Below are 26968 nucleotides of genomic sequence, written 5' to 3' on the forward strand. Positions count from 1 at the left end.
GAGGCGGCCTGCGCGGCGCCGCCCGCCATGGCCGCGGCGGGGTGAGCTCCGCACGGAGGCCGCAGTCGCGCGCGGACCTGAGCGCTCCTCCGCCGCGGACAGGCCGGCCGGGCTCGGGCGGGCGCGCACGGAGGCCGAGGAGAGCCGGTGCCGCCGCCCGCTCGTCGCCGCCGCCGCCGCCCGCTCGTCGCCGCCGCCCATGGCGAGGCCCCGCCGCCGCCGCCGCTGCTAACCCGGCGGCCGGCCGCGGCTTCCGCCCCCTCCCGCGGCGGCGGCGGGCGGGCCTCCCTCCACGCCCCCGCGCCCCGCACGGGGGACCGGGAAGAAGGCGAAAGCAGCAGGAATCGGGGGGCAGCCGAAGATGGGGAACACTACCTCGTGCTGCGTGTCGTCCAGCCCCAAGCTCCGGAGGAATGCCCACTCCCGGCTGGAGTCCTATCGGCCCGACACGGACCTGAGCCGTGAGGACACGGGCTGCAACCTGCAGCACATCAGCGACCGGGAGAACATCGACGGTGAGCGCGGGCGGCAGCCCTGCGGAGTCCCCTTCCGCAGCCCCGCACCCCACCCGCTGCGCCTCGGCGCCCTGCTGCACAGCCCGCGTCCGCGCGTCCGGGCTGCTTCGGCTCTCAGCCCGTCTCCGTCACCGGCGCTGTCTGGCTCTTGGTCGGCTCCCGGGCGCTCGGTTCCCGCAGCCTCCGAGCTGCCCTCAAGCTTTCCCAAGTGAGCGGCCGGGGAAACTTTGCCAGCCGTGGCTCGGAGTCCTGGCGGGGCGGAGCTGGCGGAGGCTTGTGTGCAGGTCGCGAGGTGACGGGAACTACGTCCTTGTCCAGACCTGAGCGGCCAGGGCTGCGGCTGAGAGCCGGGGTTCCAGGCGCTGACAGAATGTAGCCTGAGGCCAAGTTAGGCGCCGGAGGTGGAAGAGGGAAGGAGTAGACGAGCCTTGGCGTAACTGAGAAGCGAATTTCTATTTTAAAATTATGGACCTCAGTTATCCGAGTCGGTATCCCAGACACTTTCCAGTCTACTCCACTGGACTGCCCCCTATCCCTAATGCCGTTAAGAATGAAAATTATATCTATTTCAGGGGGAAAAAAAGTATGGTTGCAGTCAAATAACTTTACCCGAAATGCTTTTAAGAAGATTGTCCTGCGGCTTTGGGTTAAGTCTCCTAGTTTTTGCGTAGACTTGAGTTACAGTCCTATGAATTTGATTCATCTGGGTAACGTTTGGTTTGGCCTAGAATTTGTGTCAGAGGAAAAAAAAAGTTAAAGGACTCATTACTGAATCTGATAATATTTATCTTATGGTTGTGCAGTATCCTTGTTAGTACTGTTTTATCAGGTCTATGAAAAGCTACATAAAATACAGTTTACATAGTTTTCAACTTTAAAATATTTGAAGTTAGAAATATATTTTTATGAAAACTTGATTTTTCTTTTTTTTTTGAACCCTTAAATCCTCTTACAGTTAAAATCTAGTTGGACTAACCTGAAAAAGTTTCTTGTGAATGAATTGACAAAACTCTCTTAATTCATTCTTGTTGATTAGATGGGGCATTCCCTGAAATGTGGAAAGCCATATTTAAATTACTGAAAGAATTAATTTTCTCACTGTTTGGCTTCTGTTAATTTCTTCTAAATGGTAATTTCATTTTAGGATGGCAAGTTTATTAAGTAAATACCATACATAGACTAATAATACAACATTTGGTTTATAATAGGTTCTTAGTAAATTCTAGTTCCATGTCTTTTTTATTGTTGTTACTTTAGCTGTCTATTATCTTAGCTTATTCTTTAGATGTCTTTGAACGACAGCATTCTTTATTTTGGTATTTATATGCTGTAAAGCATCTAGAAGGATATTAAGGCCAGAACTGCTATAGCCCCAAGCATTTAATAAACGTCTAACATTTAATAAAGTTTCAGTATTATATTTTAAAGGAAACAGGGAATGAATGAGTTTATTATAGGAAGTTGTTAACACTAGTCCTGCACAATGTGGACAGGCAACAACATTTGAAAATATTCTTTTCTTTATGTTGTGCACTAATATTTGATGGATGCCTTGTTTTAAACAGTAGATTAAAAAAAAAAAAAGAAAAATGAAAACAAAAGTTTTCACATTTCTAAGAGCCAAGCTGCATATTATTAATATGGACTATAGCAATGAAGGGGTGTGTGTGAGTGTAGCATGTAACTGTAACCAGCTATTTGGCACTAAGGCTAGAAGGATTTTGCCAGTGGACAATGCAGTACTATGGTGTGTTTTTTCATTTGAAAGAAATCTAAGTTTCAGGCATCCAGCATATTTTTAGAGAAATTTTGGAAGATTTCAACTTTTTGGGGGGTGGTGGTGGTAGTGGGGATAGAAACCAGGGTGCTTTTACCACTGAGATACATCCCTAGTCCTTTTTATTTTTTATTTTGAGGGTCTCTCTAAGTTGGTTAGTTGCTGAGGCTGGCCTTGTATTTGGGTTCCTCCTCCCTCAGCCTCCTGGGATTATAGGTGTGTGGTTCCACACCTGGCTACCAACTATTGTTTTACAGATTTGGGATTGTTTGAGAGTGCAGAGGGCAGGTTAAGATAGTTTCTAATTTATGTTTGTAGTATCATTTCATCTTGTGAGCTAATACTGGCTCATTTGATGATGCTAGTTTAAACTCAAATTTTAAGTTACCATTTAAATAATGTTCTGTCTCTCAGATTCAGATACTACTCCAAGACTTATCTGACTGGCAGTTCTTAACATTGATTTTATTACCTTTTAGTTTTTTCAGCATTGGTTTTCATTCGACAGGAAATCTAGGGCTGGACTTTAGTATTAATATGTTTATTTAAAGCTGTCCAAGAAATTCTAAGATGCATCTGGGTTTGAGAATCATTGATTGGAAGTGTTATCTGCTGTTCAGAGGTATTTTAGTAGATGTTCTTGTGATGTCAGAGACTGGGAGAAGAGGACAGATTTGTTTAGGTTAAGTAATTCATTTATGTATGTGTACCTGTGTACGTACACTATGTGTCAACATATACCTATATTTGTCAATTTGTATTGGAGTTTCTGAGTTCCAGTTGGCCCTCTGTATCATGAGGTTTCATAATTGTGGGTTCATCCAACTGCAGATGAAATAGTCCAAAAAATTTTGTGTCTGTATTGAATACATACAAACTTTTTCATTATTACCTGAACATACTGAATTAAGACTATTTGCTATAGTACTTATATTTTATTCAGTATTATAGGGATGATTTAAAGTAAATGGGAAGATGTGTGTAGGTTATATGCAAATATTAGGCCTTTTATATAAGGGGCTTAAGCATTCATAAATTTTGTTTCCTGCTGGGGTCCTGGAACCAGTGTTCTGCAATTATTGAGGGATGACTGTATATTGACTATTAGATTATTAGTTAACATTGTAATACTACATCTCAAAAATTCTCAATTCCAGTATAATAAAAAACTGAAGTGGGACTAGGGATATAGCTCAGAGGTGGAGCACTTGCCACCCATGCGTAAGGACCTGTGTTCAATCTCCAGTACCAAACAACCCCCACCCCAGACAAACAAAAACAAAACAAAACAAAAACAAACAAAAAACGCTGAAGTGCTCAAGTATCTTATATTCTGGAAAACATCTCAGGCACCTACCAGTATTGAAAGGTTCAGGGTTCATGGGTCTTCTATGATAGTTTAGTTTCTTTAAATCACAGAGATACAATACGTATCTGTTTTCCCCACCTCACCCTAGACACAAAAAGGGGTGATATGTGTCCCATAGAATTTCAGTGACTGTCTGGGTAGATAGATTTCTGTGATAATACAGCAGCTTGCTGAGTCTTTGTACTCAGTATATGTTAGTGTTAGATTATTTGTTTCTGAAATTTTATTAGACTCATCTGTTTCCCAGCTGTTATTTTTTATAAAGTCATGCAGAGTTTTAGAAACAAGATGATCACTTAACAGTGACATTAATAACTGGGACATGCATGCATTTCATAGTCTGTTCTGGATGCTACTCTTAAGTGCTTGGCTTCTGTTCAGGAGTTCACAATTACCCTATGGGTAATATTATCATTATTGTAAGACAAAGAAACGAGGCATAGAGAGGAGAAATGAGTTGCCCAAAGTCACATAGCTGAGAAATGGCAAGTGTTACTTGACCAGCTGTTATACACTGTTTAGCCTGGGGTTGTCTTTTGGGATAGAGTGTTTCTTGTCATTGTATTTACCATAGTTTCTTTTTCTTTCTTTCTTTTTTTTTTTTTTTTTCTGTTAGTACCAGGGATTGAACCCAGGGGCCTTAACCACTGGGCAACATTCCCAGCCCTTTTTCATATTTTATTTGAGACTAAGTTGGTTAGTTGCTGAGGCTGGCCTTGTATTTGGTTTCCTCCTCCCTCAGCCTCCTGGAATTACAGGTGTGTGATACCACCATCTCACTAAGTTGCTTAGGGCCTCACTAAGGGGCTGAGGCTATCTTTGAATTTGGAATCCTCTTGCCTCAGCCTCATGAGCTGCTGGGATTATAGGCATGTACATGTGTACCAGGTTTACCCATGGTTTTTTAAAGAAAAAAATTTATTTGTCTGCAACAGTTATTCAGTCTAGACTTCCATGATTAGATGGGAGGACACGAGGGGTGAATGAAAGAGACTTTAAAATGTGATGAGGTCAAATAAATCAGGATTACTGGAACATCTGTACCATAGTGTCTTTTTGGAGTTTTGCTTTGAAGTGATTGAAGGCAACTGCATCCTTTTATAACTTGCCTGCCATCCTTGACAACTCAATTTCTGCCTCATTCCCAGATCCAGTCTGCTAGGAAAGCAGCACTCTCTGCCTTCAGAATATATCTAGAATCTGATTGCTTCTTAAAACCTCTCCAGACCTAGGGTAGTGTTCAATTCTGGCAATCTCCCTAAATCCTTGTTTGCACCCTTGCCCTCTGCAGTCTGCTCTCTTCATATCAGCCTTTGAGTTTGAGATTTAATTGAAACTCAGACATATCATTTCTCTGTACAAAAAATTTCAGTGACTTTGTAGCTCAGTGGTGGAGCACTTGCTTCACATGTGTGAGGCACTGGGTTTGATTCTCAGCACCACATAAATATAAAGAAAGATATTATGTCCATCTACAACTTAAACAAAAATTGCAGCAACTTCTTATGATACATCCCTTTGTGATTTTCCTGCCCTCTTACTTGCTGGCTCAATCCAGCCATACTAGCCTTCTTTTGTACATCTCTTTTTTTTTTGGACTAGGGATTGAAACCCAGGGTGCTTAGCCACTGAGCCACATTTCCAGCCTTTTCATGTTTTAGAAACAGTGTCTCACCTCAGAAAGTTGTTGAGGCTGGCTTTGAATTTGCGATCCTCCTGCCTCAGCCTCCCAAGCCACTAGGATTGCAGGCATGTACCACCACGCCTGGCTCAACCTTTTCTGCACTGTTCTTGAACATACTAGACACACCACCACTCCTGGGCCTTTGCACTATTGTTCTGATGGGACTGTTCTCTGTGTATACTCTTAGCTAAAGTCCTCACTGCCTTCAGTCTTGGTTTTAAGTCTCACTTTTTAGCAAGGCTATCTGAGTTACTTCACTTAACATCCCTCCTGCCACCCCACAGCAATCCTACTATGCATTTTCCACACTACTGTTTTCTGATTTACTGAATCAGCGTATGATATAATTGTTAAGTATATGCATGTATAATAACAGCTTTTCTCACTGATTAGAATGGAAGTTCCAATAGTATTTTTGTTGTTGTTGTTCACTGGTGTAATCCAAATGACTACAAAATGCCTGATTACTTGAAAATGCTCTTAAGTGTTGAATGAACTAGTGATATCTGAGTCAGCACAACATGATGTGCATTTATTAGGTGAGGGAGAAATGGGGGGGTGGGGAAGTGGTAGTGAACAGGACTTTAATAATGAAACTAAGGGTAGATATCAAACTTTTTGGTTTTGTTTCCATTTTAACCTGAGAGGTAGCAGAGAGAGGGTAAAGCTCTGAAAATGAAACTTAAGAAAGGTTTTAATGACTTCTCCTTACCCTCCAAACCCAAGCCATAACTGAAAGGAAAGCATGGCTAATGGGAATATGTTTAACAATCTGAAATGTTGGGTCTTTTTTCCTTGTCTCTTCCAGTGAATAACTTTAGCTGTAGTATTCTTTTAGGACAAAGTGAGGCTCAAATTCTTAACCAGAAAACACTAGATGAACATATGCAATTATGAACATAGCCTCATCCTCATGTTGCTTTTCTAATATTTAATGTGAAGTATTGCAGGATATATAGCAAAATGGTACTTTATCTTTTATAGGGAAGCTGGAAGCCTAAGGGACTCATTCTAAGAATTGGAAAGACAGCTGGAAAAAGTACATTTGCTTTTATAAGGGTAGGACATATATATACACACATATATACATATATACACACACATATATATTATTTATTTATTTTAATTGTAGTTGGACACAATACCTTTATTTTATTTAATTTTGTGTGGTGCTAAGGATCGAACCCAGTGCCTTTCGTATGCTAGGCGAGCGCTCTACTGCTGAGCCCCAGCCCCAGGCTCAGCCCATAGGGGTAGGACATTGAAGGAACATTTTTAAGTATCTCTTATAGTATTAGCTTGAACATTGCTCTTGGTTTTTTTTTGAGTATCTGTATTAACCTCATGTTTTCAGTGTTCTTTTTGTTGAGTCTTGTCTTAAAACTAGTCCTGATGGGTAAAACCATACCTGCAGACTTTCACTGAAGGGCATTAGCCTCAGTGCATACAAGATGTGAGATGAGACTTAGGACTCATTACATACTAGCAGTGTATAGACACATGTTTTAAAAATTTGCCCAGGGAGTTGTTCTTCATAACATTGGTGATGATTCCATGACCACTCTGTTTCCATTTACTTATTTTTCTCTTTAATTTAGAAACTGGGAGTCATTTGCTCCTATACCCTCATTCAGATAGTAAAACTGAGTCTCAGAGAGATGCAGTCTCTTGCTTAGGTCACATAGATCATGGGTTGAATTTGCAGTGTGTTAATTCTGGTTCAGGAACTAATTACTTTACCTATATTATCTTTTTTACTCTTAACATTTTTCTCCCCATTCTAGAGCAGAAATTGAGCCTTAAGAGATTAAGATTAAGAAATTTGTTCAGGGTTCCACAACTTGTTAGTAGCAGTTAATCTGCCATCTTGTGTGAAAGCTCCATGCCTCAGTTGACTTGTGACAGCAAACTAGGAATGGATCCATGTCTAGAATACAAACCTCCTGGTGTGTGGCCTGCTTATAGCTTTAAGAGGATCCCAATCAGGCCTATTTGCTTTTGGCTAGCTCTACTTTGTGGTTAGGATTTTTACTTTTCTCCCTGCTTTTTGAGAGGAGTGATGATTCTATGATTTTATGGATTGTTAGATTTTGTTAGCCTCTTCTACAAAACTGTCCCTATCATTTTAAATAGATGGATGCTTTTACATTTCTGGCATAATCTTTGTGCTGTGAAACTAGCATAAAGATTAAATTCATTCATACCCAGGAAGGGGCAAAACCAAAAGGAAAAAATAATGAGGTACATACAGGTCATGTGAGTGACTTTGGTATTCTGTTTTAGTTTCTCAGGGTCAGAGATTTTAGCTTCAAGTGTGTCATGTTGGAGTACTTTTAAGACAGTGATGTCTTTCACAAGAGGGCTGTTGACAGTATCATACTTGTCATAGTTCAAAGTATGGATTCTTTAATTTTTCAACATTTAGGTAAGAAGGATAAGTCTACAGCATTAAAAGTTGATGTAAGCCCCCCTAGTACTTTCAGTATCATTTCCAGCTAGTAGCTGGAAGAAAGGCTAGAGTTCACTCTCCCTGAAGCATTTCTCATCTTGACATGTTGAGGATTTTTGTTGCTAAGGGTCTTGGTGAGGAGACCATTTCTTCTCCGTGTTCTGAGATCCAACATTATTCTATTCTGTCGTTCCTGAAGAGCAAAGAAGAGGCCCGAGGAGGGTAAATTCAGAGAGGAGTCTCTTCAGGGGGTTTATAGTGCATGCGCACAGCTCCATAAAGTATGGCTGTAGGCAAAGGGCAAGAGCCTAATAATTGGAAGACTGGCATTCCAGATGTGGCTCCTCCTTTAACTGTACCTCCATCCTGATGTGCCTTACTCTCTTCTTCTGCTTAAAAAATGTGCTTAACTGCCTTGCCTTACATCCTGAAGTGGTATGCAAGAATCAAAATGAGGCCAAAATGCTTAATAAACCCAAAACACTAGATGAATGTATGTCATTATGAACATGGCACCTGTACTGACTTTCTTGTATTATTATTTTTGTATTTTGTGAAGTATGTACCAAGATCTACAACCAATTGTTTTGAATTATCCATACCCAGAGAAGCTAGGAGCCCAAGGGACCTATCTTAACAAAGACATCAGCGTGACATTGAAGGCAGTACTGAAGCATAGAGCTTGTTAGAGCTGGGAAGGGTGAGGTTATATAGAGCTGTATGACCTTTGAATGAGAATCTTACTGGCTGTAGAATTTGGAATAGAAATACCTTTCTTTCTAGCACTTATTCCTCTTCTGAGTTGTATCTTTCCAAAGTCAAAATGTGATACACACAGTGACGAGTATGTGAGAAAGCTTCTTCCTGGCTCTTGGGGATGAGGAAGCATACCTAGGCAGTTTATTGACTGTGTCATAAGAGCCATGCACCCTTAGATGGAAGGTGAAGTTGGAGCTTGCTTCTTTCCTTTATTTCCCAGTGCTGGGAGTTGAACCCAGGGTTTCCTGTGTGCTACTCAAGCACTCTACCATTGAGCCACATCCCCAGTCCCGAGACGACTACTTCTTCTTCTTTTTTTTTTTTTTTTTAAAGAAAATTCTTCTAAGAATGGGATTTGGAGCTGTGCATAAATCTACCTTATGTGTGTAATATTTGATTATTATGTGTATGTAATAATAAATAACAATATTAATAGCAATAATAAAATATCACAATATTATACATAATATTGCACATAATATTAAATGTAAATTTTGTTAAATTAAAATATTACTTTCAATAAAGGGGAGATGATGGACTGAAAAAAATAAGCGCAGTCTTGAGCAGGGGCCGTCTGTGTTAATTTCTTTTATGAAACAGTCTATTTGTCTTAGATCTACAGTTGAAGAGACCACACAGAAGACATCAAACTCAACTTTTCTTTCCCTTGTTTTTTAATCTACTTAAGCCATTTATAGCTGTTGCTGTGGTTCTCTTACTTCTTCTAGGGACTTCTTTTGCTCTCTGCTATCTTGAGAAAGGGGGTCTGCTGAAGCTAAAATTGAATATTGCCACTCTGACAATGCTCATATTGGTATATCCCTGCATTCAGCAAGATTTTGCCTGAAAAGTCTCTTATGAGGTTGCTTTTTAAATACAGAAATGGAAAAATCTTAAAATCTTTTTTTTCACCTTTCACAGAATATTGACATGCCATACATTTGTTTTGACTTTGTAAAGAATTACATTTTTTTAAAAAAAATTGTGGTTAAAAATTGGCCTGAAGAAATTCTGTAAAGGGAGTTCTGAAATGTTTGGTCAATGCTAATGTCTCTAGGCTAAGTGTCTAGTCTTCCATGAATGTACTACTATGGTTAAAAATGATTTCTGCTGATGACTGGGTGCAGTGGCACATTCCTGTAATCCCAGTGGTTTTGGAGGCTGAAGGTGGAGGATTGTGAGTTTGGGGCCAGCCTCAGCAATTTAGTGAGGAGGCCCTGAGCAACTCAGTGAGATCCTATCTCTAAATAAATTCAAAAAAGGGCTGGGGATGTGGCTCAGTGGTTATGTGCCCCTGGGTTCAATGCCCAGTTACCCCCCCCCCCCGAAAAAAAAAAAAAAAGATTTTTGCTCTGATGATATAGTTCAGTGGTAAAAGTACTTGACTAACATGTGAGGTTCTGGATTTGATTTTCATTCCTGAGAAAAAGAGATTTCGAACCTGGTTTTATTGCTTTTAGACATGTTACTTAGGATATATAATTTTAATTCCTGGGTAATTATTTTGCGATCTTTGTCCCTTTGTCAAGATGTGTAGTGGGGCTTCATTGGATGTGTGATAGACTTGAGTGTCATGTTCAGCAATGATATAACAGCGTCTGTAAGACATGACAGCTGGCTCCTGGTACTGAGAGAAATACAGCTGGGGTACACTAAAGATAATTGTTATACAATTACATCTGTGCCAGTTTGCTTTGTGAGCCTTGTAGCAGTCTTAATTGGGTGGTGAAATGCAAGTCACTTCTATTTTAGATATCTCTGATTATAGACCTCTGACTCTGAAGGATGAATAGGAAATACTCTGCATGGGAGTTCATGTATATTATAGACATATGTGGCACAACCCTGAGTTTCGAGCTTAAAACATTTTAAAAGCAAGGGTTTTACTTTGGATGAATTCTTCTGTTCTTGGTGGGCAAAAAGGGAAAAGAAAAATTATTAAAAATTCTTGTTTATATTTGGAAAACTCCTTTCAAAATTTACTGTTAATCTAGAATCAGTGCATGGATGAGTAGGGTAAGAGATCCTGTTTTTTGCCTTTCAAGAAAAAATTGCACTCCAAATTTAGAATTTTGCCCATTAATTATTATTAGGAGTTCAGGATTTTAATTGACTTTCAGGATTATGCTATTTCAGTAAGCATAATTACAGTTATCCTTTAAATTATCTGTGGTGGTAGTTGTTATTATTTTTTCTTTCTTTCCCCCCCCCCCCCCCCAACCAATGTTACTGGGGATTGAACCTAGGAGTATTCTGCCTCTGAGCTACATCTGCAGTCGTTGTAAAATTTTATTTTGAGATAGGGTCTCACTAAGTTGCCCAGGCTGGCTTGGAACTTGCCATCCTCCTGCTTCAGCATCATAAGTAGCTGGGATTACAGGAGTGTGCCACCATGCCTGACTCTTTGGTTCTTGTAATAGGTTTTTTTAAAAAAAGTTTTTTTTTTTTTTTTTAATTTTTATTTTATTTATTTTTTTAGTTCTCGGCGGACACACATCTTTGTTGGTATGTGGTGCTGAGTATCGAACCCGGGCCCGCACGCATGCCAGGCGAGCGCGCTACCGCTTGAGCCACATCCCCAGCCCTTTTTTTTTTTTTAAGTTGGACGCAATACATTTATTTATTTGTTTGTTTGTTTATTTATTTATTTATATTGATGCTAAGGCTCAAACCCAGCACCTTGCACATGCTGGGTGAGTGCTCTACCACTGAGCCACAACCCCAGCCCATTATAATAGGTTTTTATATGTGAATATAGACTATGTGTGATTCTTAAAGGTGCAGGTCTTCTTGTTCCCAGTCTGTGTCCCTTGCCAAAGTTCAGGATGAGAAAGAAGTCATGATGATGTCTATGTTTTAATACAGTTTCAAAAATTTCTAATTCACAAATTCACCAAGAATTATTTTCACTTACAACATTACTTTTGTCAATTTATTTTTCCACGGCATTTTTTTTCTCAAGGCATGTGTAAATGATGACCGTTTTTTGAATATGTAGTGCTTGTTGCTCTTTTGTTTGGAAAGTGTTAATAAATGGTTTATGTAATATCAAGAGTTTGCTTTGAGTGTTCTGAAAGCCAGTTTTGTTATTAAAGAGTTACGAGTTGCTTATTCACTTTAATTTTAGCATATGTTTGATTGTTTCATTTTTCTATGAGATTAGTTTGATGTCTAATTTTCCCTTTCTTTTTTTGTGGTAGGAAGTCTGGAGGAAGCCTAGAAAAGTTGATACAGTTAACCCTCCATATCTGTGGTTTAAAAATTGTGTCTGTACTGAACATGTACAGACTTGTTTTGTGTCATTATTCCCCAAGTAATACAGTGAAACAACTATTTAGATTGTAGTAGGTATTATAAGTAACCTAGAAGTGATTTTAGAGTGTACAGGAGGATGTGTGTAGGTTATATGCAAATACTGTGCCATTTTATATAAAGGACTTGAACATCTTGGATTTTAGTATCCCTGGGGATCCTGCAACCAAACCTTCTTAGATACCAAAGGATGACTGTATTCAGAAGAGGGTGCCTTGGGCATGGCTGGTATCACTTTAGGTCTGTAATCCCAGCTATTTGGGATTATGAGGCTGGAGGATCACAAATTCAAGGCCAGCCTTGGCAATTTAGCAAGACCCTATCTCAAAACAAAGGTCTGTTGATGTAGCTTGATGGTAAAGCTCCCCTTGATTTAGTCCTCAGTACCTGGGAGGTATTGGGGGGAGGTGACCTTGGGCATTAACCATATGGGCATAAATCCAAGGGACAGGAACATGTTCTTTCTTCATATATTCTGTGGAAGATTGTGTCTGACAGGCTACATACCTTAAGCACCCTGTGTACTCTGCAAGTACAGTTGGCTCTTTATAGAGTTCTCTTCTGAAGCAGGAAAATACTACTGGGTAACTCACTTCATGAAACCAGGCAGGCTCTGGATGTTGGGAATAGAAGATGTGGACAAAGAGTATGAGGAGATGTGATGGCATTCCTGGGATGAGATGAGTCAGGGAGGACCCAAATGTAAGACTTAACACAACTGGGAAAACCCACAAAGCCCCCAGAGGGTGGAAGTAGGTGGTCAGTAGTGGGGTGGTGCTTTTATTCTTGGTGAGGTTTGTTTGCCAAGAATGGCTTCAGCTGGAAAGCAAGCATGGTGACAATTTTCAGAGTCAGTTAGATGGTCTTGCAGGTTCCTGAGAACCTCGGACGTAAAACCAGGAAATGGGCTATTGGAACAGAAATTTTCTTTTCTTTCCTAAATTTTCTGAGAGGAATATTTGTTGGAGTGTGAACTGAGTTTTTTGAGAATGAAACTTATTCTTGTGTCCAGAATATTATAGGACGGCATAATGACAGGAATAAAAGGAAAGAATGGAGGGGTTTGCAAAAAGAAGAAGGTTGACCAAAGTGAGAATCAGAGAAAAGAGTACGTGTAGTTGAATGAGCTTGGTAAAGCAGCTTGTAGAAGACAGTCTTTGGTCTGTTCATTGGTGCAGGATGGTTTAATGCAACCTTATTCTTCCAACCAGTCTCCTGTGTCCTCATACAGTAATTTGCACCTTCACTTTGGACATGGAAGGTTGATATTAAAGGCACTGAATATGTGCTTTTCCACATGCCATTTATTTCTGGCTTTAATTTTAATTTTAGTGTGATTTGGAATGTGTTAAACTACAATATGGATGTCTGCTGGAGGAGGATTCTCTGTAAATTGACTATACACATTTTAGTGTTCTATTCCTGAAAGTAATTTTCTTTTTTTTTTTAAGAGAGAGAGAATTTTTTAATATTTATTTTTCAGTTTTTGGTGGACACAACAACATCCTTATTTTATTTTTATCTGGTGCTGAGGATCAAACTCAGCGCCCCATGCATGCCAGGCGAGCGCGTTACCGCTTGAGCCACATCCCCAGCCCCTGAAAGTAATTTTTGTAAGTGGATTTCTGTCTTGATTAGTCATTAGTCATGTGAAAGTCTATTTGCTGAGTCTAGTTTCTTCATGTGAAATTCAGGGTCGCTTTCAGTAGAGCAGGAATAAGATGAAGCTATAGCAGAGTTTCTCAATCTCAGCTCTATTGACATTTTTTTTTGGTGAGTTCTTTTTTTTTTTTTTTTTGGTTGTTTGGGGCTGTCTTGTCCACTGTAGGATGTTTAGCAACTTCCCACTTATAGCCCCAACCTCAGTCGTCGTGACAATAAAAAATTTCCCTGGTGGGGACAAATTCCTCTAATCCCTTTGAGAATGAGTGAGTGACAGGCTCTAGGATTCAAGGTAAAGAAACTACTTCAGTAGAGTGACTTCCTAAAGGTTCTTCTTTGCATTTGTCACTCTTACATATTCAAGGTCTCAGGGAGTACTTCACAGACTCTGGGTTGCACTTTTTCAGGGCACTAATAACTTCTGATTTTGATGGGAATGATGCCCTACTTCAGTTCTATATAGGATTGCATTGTTTATTTCAACTCATTAGAACCAACATCAGTATTCAAAGAAAATACATTGCCTTGCAGTTCTCACAGTGAATGATGGGGTAGTATTCTTTGTGCATGTGAATTATGATTTCTTTACTGAGATTCATAAGTCACTTAAGTTCTCTTATACCTTCTCTTCTCCCACTTTTGGTGCAGTATATCATAGTGAAAGAGTGGTATATTTTTCTTCTTTAAGTCTGCAGTTTTATTTTTCATTTCAGTTTTAAAATTAGCTAGTTGTCTGTTTTTGTTTTGTTTTGTTTTATAGTACTCAGCAATGGATTTTCCTTTTGAGAATCTGTTCTGATGAGGAACATAGAGAAGGAATGACTAAGAAGTCTGTGAAGCTCTGATCTGACTACATTTTCTGGTAGTAACTTTGACTTGATTCAAGGGCTCAGTGCAATTTTATATTTTTGTGGACCTTTCAAAGTCACTTCAACTGCAGTGTGGTGAACTGGCCTCCTGAGACTGGTGGTGAATAGAACCGATGTTTGACTCAGAGATCTAGTGTTTATTTAAGGACATCTTTAGTAGAAAACTTTGTGGGAGGAGCTGGATAGCCCTTGTGTTATTCTCTGTTGCATCATTGCATTCTTAAGGAAAAAAAATAGAGATGAGTCTATTTAAACAATTTTAAGAGCTAGTTTCTTTAAGCACATTGCTGCTGGGTTGAGGAAATGCTAATATGGGTTTCTGGAGACAGACCTAGAAATTCAAATCTGGATTTGCAGCTTGCCGAGGTCAAGGGAGCTCTGAAGAAGGTGGTAGTATAGTATTGACAATTACGTATTGCCTCCAAGAATATTCAAACCAAAAATGTCAGTTCCTTAAAAGTGACCGTTTTATAAATTATACAATTGGAAACGATTTTTGAAGTTGGAGATGTTTTCCAAGGGCCTGAGGTTTGAAAGTGTGTTGTCAATTCATGCTTTGTCTATGTAGCACATAACATTTGTTAGGAAAGTTATCATTATGAAAGTGCAGCGAGTCATTAAAAAGGTGGTTTTCAACATGCCTGTTAACAGAACACGGAGGAAACTGGGTGGCTTGGCCTTAGGCACTTGGATTAAAAATACACCTGGAAGAAAGAGTGGGTAACCAAGTGATTGGCATTGTGACTGCTAAGGCAATTTTCCATGTGTGTAGAATCAGTTAGTAGCTTATTTGGAATCATGACAATGATCCTCTTCTTGTTCATATGGCACAACTGTAAGTGACAAGGAAGATGAACTCTTCAGAGGGAGTTACTCCTGCAGAAGCAGCCTCACCTTGGTTATTTTCTGTCCTCTTTTTATTCCAAAGTGACCTGGAACATTGTTTTTAGAGTGGATCTGACATTTAAATAAACCCAGTACAAGCCTGATTCTATGAAATATGAGGTCTCTCAGGGTAGGTCTGGCCTTACCCAAGTTTAAATATGTTTTTTAGTTCTTTCATCTGTTTTTTCAAATGCATATAATCTGGAAAGTGCACAAAATGAAAATGCAGCAAAACATTATATAGTACTTACACAGTGGTGCTTAGTAGTTTGTGAAGGGACCAGAGCTATACTCTGGAAACAGGGAAAATTATGATTATGGAACATTCAAAAATTTCAAGTGTATAAAACCATTGGAACAATGTTAGCAGAAGTTGAACAGGTAACTAGTTAATCATTAGGTTATTATATGTAAGGGAGTATGAGATCACATTTTCTTAATAAACATCAGTGTTCTCTTGATGAATGTCTTCAAGCTAAACATCTAAGGAGCCATTCTTGTATACAGTGTTGTGGTTCTGTTTAGCTGTTTAGCTGAGAGTAATCACTGAGATAGATCTAAGTTAGCTATGTTGTTTTGTTTGCTTCTTTTAAGATTATTGATTTACGATGTTTTGGCCTTCAGTTTACTTGTTTTATTCCATTTAAGTCTTTATCCAGAGTATGTGTCTCGTTACTTTTTTTTTTTTTTTTAATGAGATTAATGCTGATGTTGAGGTCATTGTGTGGGCTGGCTGTGACTGAAAAACTGATTGCAAAGCTGTATTTAAATTTTTTGTCAGAGTTCAAAAAGGTGATAGTTCTTTTGTTTGGATATCTTCCTATAAAGAAGTTACATAAGCAAAATGCTAATACTGTAAGGAACTAGACAAGCTAGGAAGTTAGTAGAATTCCTTTCCTTTTAAACTATCATTTCTGTTGAGTGGTTACATTTCATATGTGGAAGTGTTTCTAGATTATATTTTCCTCAACCACAGAGAAGCTGTTAGAAAATAGAGTTCAGTAGGTATGTGTTGCTGAGAGAGGATACCATTGCCTGTGATGACTAGGCTTAGAGCCAAGGCCAATGTAGGTGGTCCACAGATATGTGAACCCTGAGGAAGGGGACACTATTTAGAAATATGAGAATTTGATGCCCCCAGGTTCAGTTCTTCAGTAGGTCAACAAATTGTTTAGTACAAGTACTAAATTTCAGGCTCCCTGCTGGGTGCTGGGAACATAAAAATCAATATCATTTGGGCCTTGTCCTTAAGGACCTAATTGTTTACCAGGGGAGACACATATGCAAATAAATGATTACAGTACTGTGTACAGAGGTGAAGGAGGCCAGAGTGACTACCTATCTGTGCCCCGGGTGATGAAGGAATGCGTTCAATGAAAATTTGTAAGACAGTATGATGCATGAGGCCATGAAAAGTGGGTGAGAAAGAGGCAGGTAAGTACCACCAGGGGGGATATTTGCTTCCGAAAGATTTTTTCCTTCTTTTCTGAGATGAGGGTCTCAGTATGTTGCCCAGCCTGGTCTCCAACTCCTAGGGTCAAATGATCATCCTTTTTCAGACTCCTGACGAGCAGGAACTACAGGTTGGCACACCCATGCATGGCTTTATTAAATTTGTTTAGTGGCTTAGTTCCCAAACATGTTTTGCAGTGAATTAGACTTATTTAATGATATAACCATTATGATTATTTGTTGGAGAGTCGATTTCATGATGATAGGTACATGTTGGATTTTCTTTTAATTTCCCATATATTCTGGATTCTGGAAACTGATCAAAGTCATAGGGTGGAACATAGAATTGATGTCTTTAGAATTGTAAAAAGTGTTATTTTTGTGAGTATAAGAAAAGTGTTCATAGAATCATAGAATGTTCATACCTCAAGGAACATAGAAACCCTCATTTTACAGTTAAGAGAACTGAGCTGCTAAGAAGAGTTGTTCCTCAGCATCACCCATCTAATTCATTGGCAGCTCTAGTCTGAGAGCAAGTCTCCTGACATTGGAATCAGAGCTCTTACTGTAATAGGCTCCACCTCTTTTTAAACTGGTTTCCACAGCATGGTTAAATATCTTCAAGAAGAAATTGGCCCATATTAATGTTATATGTGATGTTAATCCTAGGAAGAACTAAGTTTTAGAGAAGTTATGGGCTGTGTAACAAATCACCCCAACACTTAGTAGCCTAAAACAATATTAATTATCTCTTAGTTTCTGTGGGTCTGGACTCCAGGTAAAGCTTACTTGGGAGCCTCTGGCTGACGGTGTCTTTTGAGAATGTCTTTTGAGCTGTCAGCTGGGGCTGTAATCATCTTAAGACTCAAGCAGGGGTGATTCTGCTTGCTTTCAAGCTTACTTACATGGCTGTTGCAGGTACCATGTGCACAGGGACTCTTGACTTGGAGACATCATTTTTTTTTTCCCCTCCCCTCATCGGCCTTTCATAGACCAGCAAACAACAAGGCTTCAACCAGGCCACGTGATTCAAGGGAGAACAAGGCACCTACCTCCCATTGAGGGAAGTCTTATAAGCCCCAAATTGACATTCCACCATGCTCTTTGTTAGAGTCAAGTCACTAAAGTCCAGGCCACACTTCAAGGGGATGGTATTATATCTATAGAGTGTGAATACCAGGAGATGTATTGGAGGTCATCTTGGAGGCTGCCCATGAAAAGCACTAATTAAGATTCTGTTGGTCATATGTAACAGAAGCCCACTAAAACTAACTTGAGCACACAGGTGGGGAGCGGAGAGAGGAGTTGTTATGTATGATAAATTTCTATGGAGACCAAGGGCAGGAAGCCTGAATCTCATAAGGAATTGGAGAAGGGAGTTGGACAGCCTGTAGAAACTGAGGCAGCTATCTCCTTTAGTATCTTAATTTTAAATTCTATCAGTTTTTGTTGGTTTTATCTTTTTCTGTGTCTTGAGCTTACCTTTTTGTAATTCTTTATCAGATAGTTTTCTTTGCCTGTTCGTGGTGGAAATAGCTCCCAACATTGTTAGTTCTAGGACCTCAAAAATTGACTGGAATCCCTGTGACCCAGTAGAGAGGATTGAGTTGACGGCCCAGTTAACGGGATGGCTCCTCTGTGAAAGGTGTCCAGTTGGATGTGGACAGGGTGGAGGATGAGGTCAAGGGTATGCCTGGGAGTACAGGAACTTTACTTTTGTTTGCTGTGGAGAATGGATAAGGGGGAGGAGGTTGATGAATGATCTGTAGAAGTAGATTTTAGAGAAGAGCATTTGCAATGATTTTCTCATGTATGTGTTTTTTAAAACCATATTTTACTTTCCCTAAGGAATTGCAAAGTATACTAGAGATAAGATGAAAAGCAAGGTTATCTGTATTAAGAAATTAAAAAAAAAAAGGTCTGTGAGGGCTGGGGATATGGCTTAGTGCTAGAGTGCTTGCCTAGCATGCATGAGGCCCTGGATTCAATCCCAGTGCTCGGGGGTCAAGTCTCTGAGACTTTTGTAATCTTGAAAGCTGGAAACCATATTGGTTATTAAAGTTACTATTTTTCTTTCTCAAGTTGTCCTGTATAAATTTCATCTTTATTCACATTTAAAAAAATGTTTTTATGCTGTGAACATCTGTCAGCTTTCCCATCTTAGATTTTTTTTTAAGCAGTAACTTTAAATAAAATAAGCATTTCTGTTCTAAAACTGCCCATTTTGTGTCTTCATAGAGTTTTTCTTTTGGTTTTAATTGTCTTCAATAAATTATAGAGATGTAGAAAGGATTTTCATTGTCTTTTTGCATGTTGGTTTATTTTTATTTAAAAATGATGCGTACTCTGATTTAGCTGCAAGAAATTTTTTATTATAAAGATAGAAACCAAGACCCTTTCCTTAGAGGTATATAGGTATATTTCTTTTTGCTTTGTAGATAAATCAGATTAATTTGCTTTGTAGATAAATTAGATTAATTTTGTGAAACCTAATTGTAAAGACAATTCACAGATTGCATGGTGTTTTGTTCCTTGGAATTTGATTTGAGCAGTCCACTAATAGCATTGATGAATACAGGTTAGTATGTGGGAAATACGTAAGTTTGTACATTTTTTTTTTTTTTCTTCAGTGCTGGGGATAGAACCTACATACATACTAGGCAAATGCCCTACCACTGAGCTGTATCCCCAGTTCAGACTTGTACATTTTTAATACGTTGTCTTGTTAAAATCCAGTTTTAAAAAGTGAAATTGGCATAGTGGTCTCCGGGAATTACCAAGCAGTGGAAAGCCCTGTTGGACAACCTGCAGGCTCCTGTGTTAGGGAAGCTGGTAGTGTATGCTGTTGGAGAAAGCAAGGAAGATAGATGTGGAGACCAGAAGAATGCTTCAGCAAATTTTGCTGGGCAGTATTTTTTGGGAAAAATCCATTCCCACTATTTAACCTAGTAACATATTATTTACCTTGTATTCCACTATTGTGGATTTTGTTTTGGCAGTAATGCTGCTGTTCACTGTTAGAACCAGGTAGAGCGAAAAAGACTGTATACTGAAGTCACAGGGATCTTTGCAAAGATGCAACAACTTTCCTTGGCTTCTTGTTAATTGCTTCTTGAGCCGTTCTCTTTTCTTTTTAAATTTTTTATTAGTTGCTCAAAACATTACAATGATCTTGACATATCATACATTTGATTCAAATGGGGTATTTTTCCACGTGTTCAGATTGCAGTATCACATTGGTTATAGGCCACTTATATATACAGCCATACTAGTGTCTGTTGTATTCTGCTACTCTTCCTATCCTCCCCTCCCCTCCCCTCCCATCACCTCCCATCACCTCACTCTAACCAATCCAATCTACTGTGACACATTCCCCCCCCACACCATCTTATATGTAATTTTGCATAACAATGAGGGCCTCCTTCCATCTTCTGTGCAAGTCCCCTTCTCTCTCCCATTCCCACGCACCTCTCTTCCCTATTTAATGGTAATCTTCTTCTCATGCTCTTCCTCCTTGCTCTGTTTTGAGTCGCCCCCTTTATATCAAAGAAGACATTTGGCATTTGGTTTTTAGGGATTGGCTAGCTTCACTTAGCATAATCTGCTCGAATGCCATCCATTTCCCTGCAAATGCCATGATTTTGTTATTTTTTAGTGCTGAGTAATATTCCATTGTGTATAAATGCCACATTTTTTTATCCATTCATCTATTGAAGGGCATCTGGGTTGGTTCCACAGTCTAGCTATTGTGAATTGTGCTGCTATGAACATTGATGTAGCTGTGTTCCTGTAGTATGCTCTTTTAAGGTCTTTTGGGTATAGTTCGAGAAGGGGAATAGCTGGGTCAAATGGTGGTTCCATTCCCAGCTTTCCAAGAAATCTCCATACTGCTTTCCAAATTGGCTGCACCAATTTGCAGTCCCACCAGCAATGTACAAGTGTACCCTTTTCCCCACATCCTCGCCAGCACTTGGTATTGTTTGACTTCATAATGAGCTGTTCTCTTTAATCTGTTCTTATAATTCTGTCTCTTTCCTTAAGGAATGTGGAGATGATCTTGTCACTGCCCTGCTTATAATCCCCACTTGGCTCCAGTTATGTTTAGAGCACTACACAAACTCCTTCCCAGGGCTCCCAGTCATTGGTGTTTGCCGGCTGCTGCCAGCCAGGTAAACCTTTCTCATGTAGTGACTCAGCCACTAGGGCCTTCTTGAGGTCCTTTCTCAAGGTAACACATCTGACCTTTTCTCTGGGTATGTACATGTTATTTCTTCTATTATGTACCCTCTTCTGAGAGATCATTACCTGACTGGCTCCTGGGCATCCTATGCCATCTTCTTAGGGGTCTTTCCCTAAAAATGTGATCCAGAAGCCTTTGCTCCAGTCTCATCAGTCTCTTATTACTTTTTTTTTTTTTCATACAGTGTTTACCACAGTCTGGCATTATCTTATTATTATTTTTGCCTATTTCTTGTGTGTTCCTTGATCACCCCACCCTGATTATAAACTTAGTCACAATAGGAACTATGTTTGTCTTACCCATCATGATATTCCCATTACCTAGAATTGTACCTGACTAATAGTAGGTACTCAGTAAAAGTTGAATGAAAAGAGGTACTACATTTACTTAGCATCTAACTTTTCTTCGTGTTTGTGTTTCTTGACCCTTGGCATTTTCAAAGAGCACAGGCCAGTTATTTTGTAAAATATCCCTCAGTTTGGATTTGTCTAATGTTTCCTCTTGATTCAATTCTAATTATGCATTTTATCAGGAATATTACAGTAGAGATGCATCATATCAAGAGATGCGTGCTCCTTGTTTAATCCTGCACTGCTGATGTTTACTTTGAATTAAGTGGTTAAGATGTAATATCTGCTAACTTCTTCAATGTGGTGTTGCTGTGTTTTCCTTCGTAATTAGAAAACAACTTGTGGGGAATTTGAGACTATGTAACTATTTCTACTTCTTATCAAATGTTCACTTATTAGTTTTATTATCCTTCCATAATAGCCTGTTCCATATTTTTTAGTAGGCATTTGGTAGTAAGGAAGAGCTGTTTCTTATAGTTTAAATATTCTTTAGTATGGATTCGTGGATTCTTATTGCCTTCAACAAGTTGTATTGTGTTCTTTCTATCTTATTTCGGCTCAGATTGTCCCAAATTTGGCTGGTGAAAGCCTCTTCATATTATTTCTTCTTCAGGCTGTTGCTATCTTTTCCTTGAGTACTTCCTTAGTTCTGGGAGGATATTTACTCTTTAGAAATTCTTTCTCTCTTGGTTTAGGAAAAAAAAATGCTACCCCCCATTAAGAAATGGATGCAATATTTTCCTTTTATATGACATCATAGTAACATAAAGTCAATCTTGGTGCCTGAAAATGTGACCTTAAGCAAGGCTTTCTATTTATTTATTTTTGCAATACTGGGGATTGACTCCATAAATGCTTTATCACTGAGCTACATCCCCAGCCCTGTCTTATTTTGAGACAGGGTCTTGTTAAATTGCCTAGAAGGGCCTTGAGATCCTTCTGTCCTAGCTCCCTGAGTTTCTGGGATTATAGATTTGTGCCACCATACCTGGCTCATTTATTTATTTTTTAAAACCTCATGATTTTGCTTACTGTTTTTGTGAAGTCAAAAAGCAGCAGCATATCTATTTGCAGCCCAGGGACAAAATCATGTGAGAAATGGTCAACATTATTTATTGAGTACTTCAAGGGCATGAAGCATTGTTCTGTAGCTAGAAAGAATAACAAAGTAAAGTAGAAGAGAACACATATTTGCTCAAAGGGATGGTGGGATTTAGTGGAGGAAGACAAGATTGTTTTGCAATAAGAGCATTTCAAATGAAATTGAAAGGTTAATTTTAGAAACTTAACAGTCTTCCTTATCCTGGTTACATGTAAAGATCACTATTTAAAGCTGGACATGGTGATACATGTCTGTAATTCCAGCTACTTGGGAGTCTGAGGCAAGAGGATTAGTAGAGTAGTTCAAGGCCAGCCTGGGCAATTTAGCAAGTTGGGGCTTGCTAAAAGAAAAAATGGAGGGAGAGTAGATGGGTGTTGGGAATGTAGTTCAGTGGTAGAAGAATTTCTGAGTATGTGCAAGACCCTGTGTTCAATCTCTAGTATCACATAGAGAGAAAAGATTATCATTTGATTAGTAGCAGTAATCAGTCTTACTAATTTGATGTAATTTTGGACTACTACTTCTCAAGCTCATACCAAAGACAAATCAAGGGAAGGCTTGAAGTAAGACACAACAGACCACTTTCAGATTTGGATGGTTACTTAACACACATAGAAGAACAGGGCAGAGATACCAGCTTCCTGTAATCCCTGTTGAGCACACCAGATAGGGTAGTACTGAAATGAGAGGGTGATGACTGCATGAGTTACGGGATACTCTGCTACTGAGGAGCCACAGCTAGTGTAGCAAGTGGGTTTATCTTCTGGAGCTTGACTTGATGCAATGTGAGGAGGGACCAAAGTCTGTCCTTTTCCAGAGCCTAGGAAACAATGAGGATCTGCCGCCTGACAGCCATTAGGGAGATAGGGAGGTGAATGGGATATGACCTTCTAGAAGTTTCTTGCCTCTTGTGTTTCAGGGGCAACATACAGTGGTCCTCCAAAACAGAAAACTGTGGTTCATGCCTTGCCTGCATATCTTATTTAGGTAAGTGCATGTTTACAGAGCCCTGTGGCAGAGCTGCTCCCCTGCACTTCTCTGGATTTGCAGCATAACTAATGTCTTCTCACAAAAATATCCTATTGCCTCTGACTGCCACTCACCTACCTGTTATGCTGTCCACTGCCCTGTTGCACCAGGCTATAGGTCTGTTCTGTAATTAACTGTTGTTGCATCTGGGTCTTCAGTCTTTTATTTCTGTCTACTTTCATTTTTTATTTGCTTATTTGTTTGTTTCTCATTGCTGGGGACTGAACCCAGGGTGTTGAGCATGCCAGGCAAATGTTCTACCATTTGAGCTATACCCTCAGATCCCCTCCCATTGTTTAAAAATTTTTGAAAGAGGATATTGCTAATTTGCCCAAGCTGGCCTCAAATTTAGGATCCTCCTTCCTCAGCCTCCCCAACAGCTGGGATTATAAGTACCACCACTCTTGCCGCTGTCCTTTATATCCACCCTAAACTAATGGATTCTCAAGTAAATTTGAGAATCTTAGGTCAGGCTTCCTTGTGTATATCTAGAGCTGTTAGACTTCTGTAAACATTGCCCCAGTGTTTTCAGATGATTGTGTTTTTTTGTCTTTTGTTTGCTTTTGTTTTTAAAAACAAATTTTATGGCAAAATGTATGTAGAATAAAATTTATCATTTTAGTCGTTTTTTTAAGAGTATGGTTCAGTGGTGGTATTAATTACATGCACATTGTTGTGCACCATCACCACCATCTATTTCTAGAATTTTCATTTTCCCAGACTTCCATACTAAATTATGAAACAATAAGTAATTATTCCTCCTTCTCTCCCAGCCCCTGGCAACCACCATTATGTTTTTGTTTCTGAATTTGACTGTACTACATCCCTTATATAAATGGAATTTTAAAATATTTGTGTTTTTTGCAGTTGGCTAGTTTCACTCAAAATATTTCATCGTATCTTTATGCTACATTTTGTTTATCCATTCTTCTCTTGATGAACATTTAGGTTGCTTTCACCCTTTAGCTATTGGGAATAATTTTGCTATGAACAAGGGTGTGGAGTTCCGATATTTAATTTTTTTGGGTCTATACCAAGCAGTGGAATTGCTAGAATGGACTTCTGTGATTTGAAATCTTGATTTTTGGTGAATCTGTTGTTGTAACTTAAATTTAATGTGAATAAAAGTGATAGGGAATCTGGATTATGATATTATGCATATCTTATGAAGCCAAAAATTTTTAAATTAGGATTTACTTTTAAGGCAGTATTAGTTATTTTTCTTTTGGATTATGGAAACAGTATATTAATTGTGGAAACTTTGGAAAGATAAATAGAAAAAAATCAACCTTTACTCCCACAAGCATGCAGAACAATGCTTGTTCTTAACATTTTAAACCAGTATTGTTATAGAATACCCTAATAGAATGTACAATGTATAGCTTCAAAAGTTTGGAAATTTCTACCCATATCTAAGGGTCAGAAAGAAAACTTATGTAATTTTTACCATGTGAATTTACTAGAATAAAGGTATTTATTCATTCATTGATTCATCAATTCATTTTCTTTCTGATATTTATTTTATTATTTTTTTTTGTTACTGGGGATTGAGCCAAGGGGCATGCTACTACTGAGCTATATCCTAGCCATTTTTATTTATTATTTTGAGATAGGATCTCACTAAGTTGCCCAAGCTGGCCTTGAACTTGTGATTTTCTTGACTCAGTCTCCTGAATAGCTGGGATTACAGTTGTATGTGCCAATATGAATTGCTTGATATATGTATTTATGTGTATCTAATTGGGACTGTGTTGTAAATATGGTCCCAGTTATAGTTTTCTTTTTCTCTTATTGTAAAAGGAATAATTTTAAGTAATTTTCTAAAACATGATTATTGACTACTATTTGTGATATTTAAAATCAATTCCATAATTTATTTAATCACAATAGTACTAATTATGCTAGAATTTAAGTCCTTAGATTTTGGTCCTTTAGGTTTTTTTTTTTTTAAACTCTCATAATATTTTGTTTGCATGTCATTGAGGGATTTACTTAGGATACATTTCTGAAAATCATTTTTTTTTTTGCCTTTTGAGGAGGCAAGAATTTGAAATATATGGAATGATAATTTTCAGGTTTGTGTGAATAACTTATACATTTGAGAATTAGCATTCTGCTCTCAGGAATCTTCTTTAATTTTTTTAAAAAATGTATTGATCATCTACCGAAGATGATGGCATTTTATTTAAGTTCATGCAAAGAGGTATACAAGATACGACCTTTGCTTTCTAGGTCTTTAAACTCTAACTGGGAAGATAAAAAAGCATATATGTTATCATTTAAGGCAATGTGTGGAAAGAAATGTATTGGTTGTACAGAAGTAGGTGCTAAAATCAAACCAAAAAGAAAATGTGTGATAAAATGTCAAAAGTGGAAGAGATGACTTTTAGCTTGGGTGGTGTGGAACAGTTTCATGGAAGAGATATAACATAGAGAACATTTCTAGCAGGGGTAAGTCAGTAGGAAAAGTCTGGATGTGAAAAAATACAGGATTTATTTGGGTCATGGTGAGTGTGAGCATTTTGCTGAAGAAGATTGGGGTGACTTATCCAGACAGTTTTTGGATCTGTTACATTCTAGTGGGTCCATGAGGTGTAGGGCTGTGAATGCCAGGCGAGGGAGTACCGGGTTTGGGGTAGTAGGCTTATCTGATCCAAGTGGCCCCAGGAAGATTATATTGTAAATAGGAGAACCATATGGGAATAGGAAAAGACTAGAACTGATGAGGTCACTTGTATTGGTTCAGTGAGAAATTCTGAGTGTAAGAAAGTTAGGTGGGAAAGAAGTTTCATAAGCAACCTGCTAATGTCATCTCCCCCCCCCCCCACCCCACACACCCAGATACTCTGAATGTGCCAGGACTGTGTCAGAGCAGAAACTTTTAAAGATCTTTGCATTCCCTGCCTGCCTGACACTGAGTAGGAATGAAATCATATTGAAAGAATGAGTGAAACAGCAATATAATTTTATGTCTAGAGGTATAGAGAAAGAGGGGATTCTCAGGGTTGACTCTGAATATTTTGGAGCCTGGGTGATTGGATGATGAATGCTGTTTCAGTGGATAGAAAAATTGGAGAAGTGAGGAAGAGGGATTAGCTTTGAGGAGGGAGACGGTAAAATATTGGGTTTGAACAGGTTTATGTAATCTTTCTCAATGTTATAGGATAATTAGTGTTTCCAAAATTCACTTTAACATATTACTGTTAAAAATGTAATTTTCTCTTCTACTTCCAGTAATGCAAAAATATCGGAATGTTCTGATCTGTGAATTGTTGTCAAATAGATGACGGAAGGACCCAGATTTATAGTCCACTTTGCTTGATGAGAATCTGTGTTTATAACAGCTCTTGTTAGTCTGGAGTCCTTTAATTCTCAAGTGATTCTGTTTTTTTTTTTTTTTTTTTAAAGCAGGAGTAAAACTCAAGTACTCAGATTAAACTGAAAAATTTCATTTGGATTATTTCTAAGGTTTTCCAGACTAGCACTGATCTACACCACCACCACTAACAGAGTT

At 38.8% G+C, this 26968-nt stretch overlaps 1 protein-coding gene across 3 annotated transcripts in view; it reads left to right on the forward strand.

Annotated features, from left to right (window-relative positions):
• Positions 1 to 206: 206 nt before the first annotated feature.
• Ccny (cyclin Y) overlaps positions 207 to 26968 on the forward strand; it is a 227133-nt gene continuing 200371 nt past the window's right edge. For 2 of the 3 annotated variants that reach the window (XM_046448330.2, XM_058580611.1), the window contains exon 1: positions 208 to 515. In XM_046448330.2, coding sequence (XP_046304286.1) covers positions 362 to 515 — 154 coding nt within the window. In that variant the 5' untranslated portion in view covers positions 208 to 361. Of the gene's footprint in view, positions 516 to 26968 lie in introns of all 3 variants that reach the window. The other variant, XM_058580610.1, reaches the window with a different exon arrangement.

Source organism: Marmota monax, unplaced genomic scaffold (genome assembly GCF_021218885.2).
Source record: "Marmota monax isolate L192 unplaced genomic scaffold, Marmota_monax_Labrador192_F-V1.1 WCK01_AAM20220418_F8-fsc00066, whole genome shotgun sequence".
Taxonomy (NCBI): domain Eukaryota; kingdom Metazoa; phylum Chordata; class Mammalia; order Rodentia; family Sciuridae; genus Marmota; species Marmota monax.